The 13,536-nt window shown below is 30.2% G+C and overlaps 1 protein-coding gene across 5 annotated transcripts; it reads left to right on the top strand.

Moving 5' to 3' along the window:
- Positions 1-4,751: 4,751 nt before the first annotated feature.
- LOC106673828 lies at positions 4,752-12,495 on the top strand. Of its 5 annotated transcripts, none has more exons than XM_014406139.2 (4): positions 4,752-5,062; positions 9,007-9,049; positions 9,274-9,432; positions 12,118-12,495. In XM_014406139.2, the coding sequence occupies exons 3-4, from the start codon at positions 9,325-9,327 to the stop codon at positions 12,421-12,423; spliced, it is 414 nt and encodes a 137-aa protein (XP_014261625.1). In that variant the 5' UTR covers positions 4,752-5,062; positions 9,007-9,049; positions 9,274-9,324; the 3' UTR covers positions 12,424-12,495. The 5 variants fall into 5 exon arrangements, with proteins under 5 accessions (XP_014261625.1, XP_014261626.1, XP_014261623.1 ...); XM_014406137.2 differs by having other exon boundaries at positions 4,753-5,062; positions 9,002-9,049; XM_014406138.2 differs by lacking the exon at positions 4,752-5,062 and adding an exon at positions 6,227-6,389 and having other exon boundaries at positions 9,002-9,049.
- Positions 12,496-13,536: the final 1,041 nt, after the last annotated feature.

Here is a 13,536-nt window from a genome sequence, read left to right as displayed (position 1 = left end):
ATTGAACTGACCATTCATCTAGAGAGACGCCAAGCGACACGGTCAACTAGCCCTGTGTGGTTTCAAATGTTCTAAGTGGTTGTTCACAAGTATCACCAAGCTAGTCTTCAAGGTAATTAGGCGCCAACTGAGACAGCTCCTTTTGACCTTAGCATTAATTCCACACAGGTGGCTATTTCTTGGTCTAGGCCACAGCTGTGTATATCAAGCCCCATCATTTTTTTTTTAAATGTATTTGTATTTGTTTTCTGCTGTGTTGATTGGTGCAATAATTGCACATGTAAACCTCATAGTTTACGAGATAAACATAAAAACAAAAAATCAAAAAATAATTGACGTATTTGCACTTATTTTCAATAGAAATGACCATTTTGAGTCGATTGACACAAGAATTAAGTACTATAAACATCATAGTTTATAGGATAAGCACAAAGAACAAAAAAATCTGAAATTTTTTCAATTTGTACTTGTTTTCGATGGAAACAACCCTGCTACTTGATTGGTGCTTTGTACATATAAAAAAAATTCAAGAAGTCTAGAAACAATACTTTTTTCTTTCCTTTCAAAGCTTTGGCTGAAATGCAAAACATCCTTTAAAAACTTCTTCTCTTCTTTGTTGTTTGGTTTTTTCTTATTTAGAGGTAATGCATAGGTAATTATGAGCCTTAAAATATAATTCATAAATGAGTTTTTTGTATTTAAGTAGGATATTCTTTATTTCAGGAAAAAGTTGTTCATCGGTGCTTGAGCGGCTGAGAATTTTTTCTCAACATGGAAGCCTTAATTTAATTTATTTTCCAAGTATACACTAAGGTACGATATTTAACTCTGATTACCTCGGTACCAACCCTCACATAAAGGGCAAGTACAAGTATACTCCTAGAAAACAAAATAGCTGTAATTTTTAATTAAGTTTAGCCAAATTCTCTACCCATTGAAGTTTTTATACAGATAGTAAGTTCTATATACATATTGTAACAATTTGAGAAGAGACTCAATAGTCTTCCTTAAAACTGTTAGTGAAAAATAGTCCTGACAAATGTATAATATTACTATTGTATTGCATTATTTTAGTTCATTTTAGTGTAAGCTTTTTTAACAGTTTGTTTTTTAATATTATCTAACTCGACGATCAAAGCACAAATAAATATTAATTTATTTTCTATAATTAAAATTCGAATAGGATGTTTTAATTTTTCGACAAACTAACAATGTAAAATAATAAGTTTCTGGATTGTTTTCTATAGGTAACTGCTTGAATATAGAACAGATAAAGCTGTGCACAGTAAAAAGATGGAACGATGAAATGATTAAGCTCCCTAATGACTGTGTCATTAGCTCTTTATACATAACAAAAAAATTCAAAAGATAAAAAACAAACAAAGGACACAAAAGTAGCAGGTGCTACAAGTTATCTCCAGATTTTTACAATACTACTATGTTCCCAGACGTGGAAAAAAATTGTTACAATATTATTTATGGGTTCGAGTCCTTCTCGTGACACTAATTTTTCTTCTCAACCGTCTTTACATAAAACTAGGAAATTATAGTTAATAATAAACAGATAACTAATTAAATAATATTATTTATGGCTGGCAAACATCTAATAATTAATCATCTCTCCAGCCCTCTAGACATAAAACAGAAAATTCTGCTTGTTTTTAAATCACGCATCTTTTTCAGACTCCCATATTATTCTTCGCTCTTCTTGTTACAAGTTGTGAAATTAAGATTAAAAGAATAAGGAAAATATTCATGCAAAAACGCAGATAAAAATTTTCACATATGCTTTAGAAATTTTTTGACAAAAAAAAAACAAGCAGGAACAAAATCCTACATTCACAAATTCAGGCAAGAGAGTCTGAATTTATGTAGAGCAATATTGAAAATATTGTAATGAAATAGTAAATTGCCTTATTCAAAAATTACTATTTTCCCTATGTTTGTTCTACCATAGCAAAAACAAAACTGAGGAGAAATGGGTTTAATAAAAAGCCATAAACTTAGCTTTTTCAAATCAATTTATTAAACCACAATGAATCTTCTTAATCAAAGCTTCCCATTCAAAATTGCTTAGTTATTATAAATAAAGATAATTCCATGTTTCACATATTTGTCTAGGCTAAAGATCTCTATGATTCATATCAATTTAATATAGATCAAATTAATTCAGTTTCAATTAGAACACTTACCATAACTTTATTTTATTTAAATTTGTTAAATTAACAACAGGATGAGTTAATAGTAAACTATATTGTTTATGTTGGTAATAATTAATAAATAACAAAAAAGATTCAATCATAATTTTATTGTTTCATTTGGGGTTTTCTTGATATGAACTGTGTGACTTAGAGTATTAATTAATTCTTATCATTAACTCCTGAAAAGCAGGAGTCGTTGACAAAGTGTTACAAAGAAATCGGTAAATTCTAAAAGTGTAAAAAATAATCGTGAATAAATATAGTAAACAAAAAGTGAATGAAAATCATTGTTTTTTAGACAATTTGTACAATAATATTATCTATAACTATTCTTTCTAATGTAGAGAGTTGTTTATAATCATATTTATTGATTTTTGTTCTATTAATTCCGCCTCTCTTCAGTGCCAAAATTGGGAAGTTGAAAGAATGAAACTTGGCACAATGAAGTTTTTCTAGCTTGTTTCACTGTCCCCACAAATAAGGCATATACCAAATAAATAAATATTAAATTTGTCGATTCTATTGAACAAAATATCTGAATTTAATTCAGTTTTAGGATGGCCACAAATGAAATGTATGTTTGTACTTAATATCATTTAAGTTAGAATTTGGTACAAAAATTCTGAAAGATTGCTAAAAGAAAAATCTCCAAGTAATTTCTGTCATATAAGAGGGCTTAATGTTCTGTTGGGTGTCACGGGCGAGTGGTCACAATCACTGTATGAGACCTTTTTCAAATTAAAGTCAATTAAAATTCCACAAGCTATTACTGGGATTTGGGGCTAGAGCCACTAGCATAGCAAATATAAGTTGGGTGCCATACTAACAAAGCATTTACTATTTATTTTGTCTACGATAGCTCCTCATTACCTGTAACTAATGTAAAAAAAATTTAATTTTAAACTAAATAAATTTTTCCATCAGTGTAGATTGTAGTCCTGATGAAGGCATTAAATAAGCTGAAAACTTTACATTTTTTTGTGATTTCTTTATTGCCGTCCTCCCCAACACTCGTATATTTGTTTCTTTCAAACCATGAATATTTTTTAAATTAAAACTCATGGCTTATCACTGTAAGTTAAAGGTCCCGGGTTCGAATCCAGCGGCACTGCATTTGAACCCGACATATTTACAAATGGGCTTGTTTTTCTTTTTTTCAAAAACACCGACACCCCTATGATTTGACCTCTGCTGTTGCGAACCCTCGTTAAAAAAAATTAAAATTCATGAATTTCTGATTTCATTTGATTTGGTTAGCATTACAAATTGAAAGTATGTTGTTATTGTTTTATTAATACAAAATGCATAGTTTCAAATAAACAACAAAATATCAGTGTACGATTTTTTTTTTTTTTAAGTATACATCCACTATCATGTTACAGACTGCAACCAATTCTCCCACACATTTGAAGAAAAGCTGGTCAGACCTTTCAAAGCGCTTCAAAGCAAATAAATTTATGTAATAGGAAAAAAAAAATTCGTAATGGGGAATATTTAAATTATAGTTGGTTGAGTGGAGGAATCTCATGCACCAAAGTCACGATAGCTCAAGTGGTATAGCACCGAGGTATAAAGTCTGGGGGGTTGTGGGTTTGAGTCCCGCTTGTAACACATTTCTCCTTAACCTTCTTTGCAAAAAAATTTAAAAATGATAACTAATAAAAAAATTAAACAGAACAGCTATCAACATTTTGTTTTAAACACTGTTTGTCTCTTTTGTAGTAGATTGTTTGTTTTGCTTCTTTAGTGTTTCAAAATATTTTCTTTCTGTTTCCATTCATTTTTAAATAATAAAGACAAAGACCAATGCTCATATTTTGTTATTTATTTCATATTATAAGATGTATTTTTATTGTTACATTAATTACAATGAACTTATTATAATGTAAATCAAATTAAACAAGAATGTCAGAATGTCATGAGTTTTAATTAAAATTATTTAATTATGAAGATTGAAAAAAAAAATACTCCAAAACAACAGAAAAACGCCAGTGATAGATTAAAATTCATATATTAATTATTATATCACTAAATGATTTTCTGGTCTTATTCAATGTTAGTTCAGGGCTAGTAAGCCGTGTGGAATTGGCAAAAATTGAACCTACTCTGGATGGAATACATTTTTAACAGATTGGAAATTCATTAACATAAAGCATTAGCATTGCTTTATAACAATTCTTTATTCCAGATAAATTAGAAAAGGTTTTAATTAATGGAAAAGAGACAGTGTGGTCCTTTGTTGGAATGAGGAAATCAATAATGAATTCCAGGCATGGACTTTTTACATAGTTTCAGCGTGAAGTCACCTTGGGATGAACTATCGCCCGGTGTTTTCTCTTCTCTTTCTCTCTCTCTTTTTTTTTTTTTTTTTTTTTTTTTTTAATTCTTGATTAGAAAGAGTTGTTAGTCTTATGGATATTGAGATCTGTCTGAATAGAAGAGATCATCATAAGACGAGAAAGGAAAGGAATGGTCCACTCCCCCTCTCCTTACATATCTTGTATTAGGTGAGATAATGGTACAGTCAGATGTGAAAAGACAGTCTGCCCACCAAGAATGGTCAAAGGGCTCTGAACTGAGTTTTATTCTCTCGGAGCACATTGAATGGGGGAGTAGAAGTGGTTGTCCTTGACTGGGCTCTCTCTGAGCTCTGGCTGCATTTGCTCACAGCTTGTTCAGTCTTGCAGGCCTTTCATAACAAAACTGTCAGGAACGAAACCCCATCATTCCAGTCTCTCTGAGGAACCGACTACTGTATTGTCCTGCCCTACATTCTGCTTGGACTCTTCTTCTTTTTTGTCTGTTTTTTTTTCTTTTTACATCCATGCTACTACAGAGGATAGAAGATAGGAGCAATCAGTGTAAGTTTCATTTATGATTTTATTTCTGCAATTTAATTTATTATATTTTCTAATATAATATTTGATGTGATTTTATAATATAATATATATTTTTTCATAGTGGTTTTTGACCAAAATCTATATGTGTGCTCATAGTTTATATAAATAAACATGCTTATTAATGATAAAAAAATTAATCTAATCATGAAACTAGACAATTATCAATATAAAGTTTCAAACATATACCAAAGATTAAAAAATATTGACAAAATAACCGTCTGCAAATTTTCTTTGCAATGCAAAACAAAAAAATTATTCAAGCATGTGAAAACGTCACTTCAGTGTGCATTACATAGAACATTAATTCCACAATAAAATCGATATTTTAGACATGACCAAAATAATTTTTTGATAGCGTCCATCCTGATTTTGTACAACTTCTTAATCAGATAATGCGTTTTGGTCTAAGATATCTTCAGTGACTTTTTTTTATAGTGTAGTTTGACCATTGTTATAAGTTTAGAAGTAGATGTCTGGACGACTATGGACTTGGCGAGTAGTTTGTCAAGAATATATATAAAGAATATTCTTGACAGACTTCTCACCAAGTCCATACTCGTCCAGACATCCACTTCTGAACTTCAATAATGTAAAACTGTAATAACTAAAAGCACTTTATATAAAAAAGCCATTGAAGAACATTTAGACTGAAACACATCAGACATAATAAATGTGGAAAAGATAATTTATTTCCTACCTATCAACTTATGACCAAAATACTTTCTTTGTTTATATTGTCCTTTTTGTTAATTTTGCTTATTTTTAGGGCTTCTTTGCAGGCAGTTAATGAAATTTTCAAGAATACAAAGTTTCGACAACTTGAGCCACTTCAAGTAGTATTTCAAATTAGAATCTAGAAGGAGGCCGAAATATCGTATATTTGAAAATTTCTTTAACCACCTTCAAAAACGGCTTAAAAATAAGAAAATTAAACCACGTCAAAAATATATACATTTTAACAGAATTTAAAAAAAAAATCAACAATTGATTTCGTTGAAAAACTAAAGGCAATATATTAAACATAACTGATTTTCTTTTCTCTTGAATTGTCTTAAATCATAATTAGTTCACTTTCAATTTCCATGAGAAAAAGCATTCTAAGCTAAATCAAATTTGTCATTTCAGCAGAAGCAATTGTCTGTAATAACTGGTAAACTGGAAGATTACAGTTGACACAGTATTTTAACAGGATTTCATTCCCTCGGCAAGTTCTAATTTGAAATTCAAATGACATAAAACTGAAGCCAGAAACAGAGAGATAAGTCCTGCTGTTTGATCAAACGATTTAGTATGTTTTTTTTGTTTTTGTTTTTAAATACTTTTTTGTTGCCAAGTAAATAATTACAAACTGAGTTTTTGTTCAAGGAAAAAAATTGAATTTTCACTTTAAAATAAATAAAACAACTATTAGTCCACTATTAGTCACTGAGAGTTCAAAACAACTGAATAAGTAAAATTTATCACGTAAATATGTATTGTTAAGTAGCAGTAAAGCTTTGATGGAAACCAGAAAAGAAAAAATATATCAAAAGTGCATTTTTTAATTTAAAAGCAAAGTTACTATACATGTTGATATTTAACTGTAGAAAAATTATCATAGTAGGCTTATCATTTCATAGAGAGCTAGTAACACTGTCCATTTTTTAATTGTCCTTATATATTTCCTTTAAATTTTAGTAATATTTGTATCCTTTTTGGGTGTCGATGTCATGAAAGAGATTCTTTCTGCTGATTATATATTAAAAAAAATCAAGATTTTTATCTGTTTTCAAAGTGGTGTATTACGAGCTATCTGAATATGATCAATGAGACTAAAATGAGTAATACCAGATCTTTTATCTATCGTTTGACAGAAAACTAATCTACTGAAACTGAATGATGGTCTGGACAAAAATTGTGTCGGAAATTTTTTTCCAGCTCTGTATTACTCTAGGAACTAGTAAATATTGTTTTTCGTTTATGTTGTTTTTAACTGTCTGTTTTAGCAGTTACACATTTAGACTTGCCATTAATTATTCTGCTTTTGTAATGTTTTGGAAAAATACTGTTTTAAAAATGAAAATGTTACGTTTAACTTTTACAAATAAGCAACAAAAAATATTCCAAAAATTCTTCTCATCTAGGAAAATAATGTTCAAAAAAGTAAATATTTATAAAATGATATATGAATATATGAAATTTATTCGATTGATAGCAATTGATATGCTTGAGGAAGAGTAGATTCAATTATTGCCAATTCCACAATGCTCACTACCCTTGAACTAACATTGAATAACACCAGAAAATCATTTAGTGATATAATAATTGATAGATCAATTTTAACTGGCGTTTTTCTGGTGTTTTGGAGTATTTTCTTTCCAACCATCATAATTAAGTAATTTTAATTAAAACTCATGACATTCTGTTCTTGTTTAATTTGGTTTACATTATAATAAGTTCATTGTAATAAAACAACTTTTTACTACAAAAGAGACAAACAGTGTTTAAAACGAAATGTTGATAGCTGTTCTATTTTATTTATTTATATTTTTTATTAGTTATCAGTTTTTATTATCTTTTTTCAATTTTTATGCAAAGAAGGTTGAGGAGAAATTAGTGTTACGATTGGGACTCAAACCCACAACTCCAGATTTTATGCCTCGGTGCTGTACAACTTGAGCTATCGTGACTTTGGTGCATGAGATTCCTCCACTCGACCAACTATAATTTAAATTTTCCCCATTACGATTTTTTTTTCCTACGACATAAATTTATTTGCTTTGAGGCGCTTTGAAAGGTCTGACCGGCTTTTTCTTCAATCATGTGGGAGAATTGATTGCAGTCTGTAACACGATAGTAGAGAGTAAGCCGATCAAAACTTCAAACATGCTAAAAAGAGAATTTTTATATGTTGTATTAGTTCACTAATTACAGCCCTATATTGATGATAGTTGTTTTAATTATTACTGTATTTTAAACAAGAAACAGAGTAAATACAAAGTGATAAATAGCACAAGAAATAAAATATTTAGTATAAGCTCAAAGACAAAAAATACACTTGTATTTTTATGTTTATTTTCAAACAATACATGTTTTATCATTATATTAATTACAACATACTTATTTTAATGTAAACCAAATTAAATGAAATCAGAAATTCATGTTTTTTCCTCTAAATAATTTAATTATGATAGTTTGAAAGAACATTCACCAAAACACTGGAAAATCATTTAGTCATAAATTAAAATTTAATAAACAATTTAATAAATCATTTTTCAGTGTTTTGATGAATTTTCTTTCAAAGCATCATAATTAAACATTTTTATTAAAACTCTTGGAATTCCGATTTCGTTTAATTTGTTTTATGTTAAAATAAGTATGTTGTAATTAACATAACGATAAAAATATTTACATATAGTTTGAAATAAACAACAAAATATGATATATTTTTTTACTCATCGTTTTAGGTTGTTCACTTTTTATATTTCTTGGGTTCATTTTCATTCAACTCATTTTATTTGTGTTGATATCATTTTCGGGGGCATAAGCCTCCCCTGATCAGTCATATTTTCTTTTTGGAAACACAATAAAAATTAAAATGAGTTTGATGGTTGTCTATTTCCTGAAAAGAAACCCAAGAAACAAAATTAGGGATGGAAACAAAATATTCGTGTCTGTTTTTTGTCTTTTAGTATATATTTCTCTTGCATTTGCCAAGCTATGAATATATATTGAATTTGGATTTACCATTCTACAAATAAAAATTTACTATGTTAAATGTTTGATTTTATTAGTTATTCAGTAAACAGTTCATACTTTATTTTTTCATTTTCAAACAGAATGCCATTTTTCTGTTTATCAACAAAAGAAATGTAAACAATGTTGAACTTTGATGTCTTAATTTTTTTTTCTTTTTCTTAGACCAGTTCACCCAATGCCAAACTGTCATCGTCCATTATTAATTAAAAGGTAAAGAAGCTAAAGAAATACTTTTGTAACTATTCGACTGAAATGTGAACTCAGTGTACCATTTCATGATGTATATATGTCAAGGCTATCACAGTGTTTTGGAGACCTTGTGGCCGTCTCTCATTATCCCTAGGTTGAGGCATTTCCCCTTCAATTCATAAAATGAAAACGTTACTATAATTTTTTTCTCTGTATTTTCTTTTTTCTTTTTTTTCTTTTTCCAGAGAATCATGTGATTGAACACACTCCCTGTCTGGTTCTATCTCTTGTTCAAGATGGATGGTGAAGGGGGTGATGGCAGCAACAGCCAAGAACATAATTACTCAAATCAAGATCCTTACAGTCCCTCCAGTGGCTTCGATGACAATTCAATAAATAAGGATGTAATTAATTTTAAATAATTAAATATATTAACTAAGCTTATACTTGTACAACCATAGCGATAACAACTTTATGATGCATTAAATACCGAGTCACCCTGATAATGTATGTTACAGTAGTAATATGAAATGTTTATGGACCGACAAGCATCAAGTGGTCATCGCAGGCCCTCTAAAACAGAATTTTCCCCCCCTTGCAATTTTGTCACTGACACTCTCATACTTTGTCTGTTTTCTTAACTAACCCCTCAAAGACATCTCAGGTTGTCAAATGACTATTAAGAGAACAAGAACATATAAAGAATGATTTTCACACTTCCCATCTTTGCTGGAAGCAGCATTAGTAATGCCCTAGTGAAGAGCCGGCAGACAAGACAAATAGTCGTAAGTGTAAGTCTGGCAGCATGGTACTGGATATTCTGACAATGCCGATATCCTTTTTTTTCTGTCTTAGCTGTTAAGTCAAAGTCATAGGCCTGAGGTGAGGGATACATTGCACCCAGAAAGCTTGTGGCTTCTCTTGCTATTCTTTCACCTCCCATAATAAGGCAAGTGTGGTTTCATTCACACCCTCAGTTTTTTCAGTTTTAACCCTCCATTCATGCTAATAAATTACTTTCACTCTTCAGACAATATTCTCACCCCAGAGTACTCAATATTCTAAAGTATTAAATGGGGATCAGGAGGTGCGGTTCGGTGTGACGTAGGTTGTAGAAAAACATTTTCTTTATCGTTCCAACGTTTCAATCTTTATTGAGATCATCTTCAGGGCCTGGGATATATAAATATTGTTTAAATTTTACAAATACATGTAGGATGTGAAAAAAAATTTGATACAATGCTAGAAAAATTTTTAGATTAAAAAAAGTGAATTTATACAATGCTAGACAATTTTTTAGAATTAAAAAAAAGTAAATTTATTCAATACTAAAAAATTTTAGTTTAAAAAAATGAATTTATACAATGCTAGAAAATTTTAGATAAAAAAAGCAGCATTGTATAAATTCATTTTTTTAAAATCTAAAATTGTCTAGCATTGTATAAATTCACTTTTTTTTAATCTAAAAAATTTTTCTAGCATTTTATAAATTCATTTTTTTCACATCCTACATGTATTTGTAAAATTTAAACAATGTTTATAAAGCCCTGGCCCTGAAGATGATCTCAATAAAGGTCGAAATGTTGGCACGATAAAGAAAATGTTTTTCTAAAACATGTCACACCAGACTGCACCTCACGATCTCCATGTAATCATTGGCTAACGGTCACTAAACACCACACATTCTTCAGTATGGCTAATCCCCTCTTTCATAATAGTAATAATTTACATACACACCAACACATAAAGCACAGCACAGACACATATATTTAAAAACTCTTATAGCTCTGGGGTACTGAAACAGTGCCCCTATGTAAAGCCACACATAAGTTAGCAGGAACTGCATAGCTCATCGTTTAGTTTTCTGCATTGTAAAATATGCTCTTTCAGTACATAATGGACACACATGGCCTCTTTCCCACCAGCAAGTGCAAGCCTATGCACATGATTTGGTAAGAACGACCCTTTCCCTTGTTGACCCGCCCTTTGACGACCAGTGACTAATGTGTCTTTACTGCCATTATTGGGCAGAAGTCTGTACCCAGTAATTTTTGCATTTTTTCTTTTATATTATTCTTCATTAGTCTTACCACGCTGGGAGAACGGGATAGGGTGGTCAGTGTACTAATGCGGCCTATTTATCTGCTTTGTTTGCTTCTTCATCCCTGGCCTATATTGCCGGGAATCCAACCAGCATGATGTTATTCCCATCGGGATTGATCCCTTTTAATTGTTTGTGTATTTTATTTACTAGTGGATCCAGTTTCCTTTTCTCTAGAGTTGTAAGACCGCACTGAGCGAATCCGCGCACATTATAAAGTTTTTCCTGTTTTCGGTATGAGAGTTATGACATTCATTTCTACAGTGTTTACATTGCCATCCCTCCATGTACACAGCACAGACCATATATGTTATATAAATTTATTTTAGGAGAAATTTCAATTAAACACAAAAAAAGATAGTGTCTCAAATACAACCCAAACTATGTAATAAATGTTTTTTAACATGGCTTTAGAAATGGAAAAATTATATTTATTGTATAAATTGAAAATATGGTAAACAAGTAATCATTTAACTTAGAAATAAAGTGAGTTTACATTATCATGTGATAGCAAATTTATAAAAGATCGCTACTAATAAGATAATATTTAAAAAAATTTCATATCTAGATTTATTTTTAGATATAATTGTTTCTTTTAAAAATCTAAACAGTTTTTGCTGTCTTGTTAGCACATATATTGTTCTTGTAAGGTTTCTGGGGAGTTTGTTATAGTCAACAATGGGAAAGTTTTGCCTTGAACGCTGTGTAGAAAGTGTAAATTATATATTTTTTAAAGTAACAACGTTGAAACTGAGAAAAAAAATTGTTCTGATAATTAGAACAGAACAATAAATGTATTTGACAATTTTGTTTCAAAAGATAAGAGGTTCAAAAGAAAAATTCAGAATACAACTTAATGCTTAAATAGTTTGATATGAAATCTCTGTCTCTCTCTTTCACTGTCACTCTCACTCGGAATCCCAATTTCTAACGTTTTTCATATTATTTTTGCTTTTGTAATCCAAGTTTTATAAGGATTTCATTGCAGGAGAAGTTCAAAGATGATTCTATTGAGCCTGAAAATAATAAGAAGTATGATGAGACAGACCTAAATCAAATAATTCTCGACGAAGACGAGTCCCATCCTGATGGAGCAGTACCTCGATTTGTCATACAAGGCCTGGGCGACCCACCGGAAAAGCCACCCCTGAACGGGGACGTGTCTTTGTCAGGCATGTCCTTAAAGGACGGCAACGACACAGGCCAGAATTTAGATCAAGATGAAAATAATGGCTGTGGCAGTCTGGACTGTATGTACTATACGCTAATGTGCTGTGAATGTTCAGTATTGTGATTTTTATTTATTTTGTGAGATGACTAATGGCAAATTTGAAAAAGAAAATGTGCAATAAATTTTATAATTTTTCTTGTGAATTTTTGTTTCTCTACTTGTAAATTCTCTTTTTCCTGGCTTCATCCTGGAAGTTTCATATCTGATAGTTTTGTTTTTTTTAATTCGAGTTTATTAATGTAGTGTGTGTGTATATATTAAGCTAAAAATATTAATTTAAATTCTGTAATATTAATATTACCCAAAATACAAAATTGATATTTAATTTAAAATTGTGAGATTTCTCCATGTGATCTGAATGGTGATGAAGTTGCAATTTGATTAGTACCGATCAGTTTTTATTGACCTGTCCTCAGTGGTTGGGTCTGTTTGATGCATATTGGTGTTTTGCCATCTTCAGCATTGGGTCTGTGAATATTTCATTATGTTACTATGTTCGTAAAAGTCATTATAATATATCAAATTACAAAATACATCAAATTACATAATATATCAAAGAACCTAACAAAACAAAGACACACCGTTTTGACCACCAGCACTAAAAATAGCAAAAAGGCGTCTGATAGACAAAACCAGCAAGTATAGGCAGACCAAAAATAATACAAAACTACCAAGTAATAATTAAAGGTTTACAATAATAAACAAAAACTAGGATAAAAACAGTTCATGTAGGAAAGAAAAGAATTGAAATCTATAATTATGAAGTTATAGAAGGTTTCTAGTATTAATATCTGGTGAATTATGAAAGTGATCTGATTTTTGTATAACTTCATCTCAGTCACAGACATTATTTAGTCATAAAACAGATATTATACCTAGTCACTAAAATCAATTAGTAGATTAGAAAAATACACATTAAACTTCTTTATTAAGTTTACAAAATTTCTTAATCATAGTATCACATTAATACTACAATTGTATAAATTTAAATTTTTTTAACTGATTTTTTTTTTTTTAATTAGCTTGTAGAGCTTCGTAATGTCACTGTATTGACAAAAGCCCACAAGTCATCTGCTAGGAGTTCAGGCACTTCGAATGCTGCAAAATGCCCTCCCCTTGGAAAGTCATTGAGCTGCACTAGGTCTTTGTAATGCTGGCGGAGCAATGAAGACGGGT

This window comes from Cimex lectularius, unplaced genomic scaffold (assembly GCF_000648675.2).
Source record: "Cimex lectularius strain Harlan isolate CLEC.00 unplaced genomic scaffold, Clec_2.1 scaffold6, whole genome shotgun sequence".
NCBI lineage: Eukaryota > Metazoa > Arthropoda > Insecta > Hemiptera > Cimicidae > Cimex > Cimex lectularius.
The sequence above is the reverse complement of the archived record's forward strand: the minus strand, read 5'-3'. Positions and strand labels throughout refer to the sequence as shown.

Excerpts from the sequence above, each read along its gene's own strand:
- LOC106673828 (XM_014406140.2), top strand. The coding sequence starts at position 9,325 with ATGGATGGTGAAGGGGGTGATGGCAGCAACAGCCAAGAACATAATTAC. Across the intron at positions 9,433-12,117 it reads ACAATTCAATAAATAAGGAT|GAGAAGTTCAAAGATGATTC; the intron begins GTAATTAATTTT and ends ATTTCATTGCAG.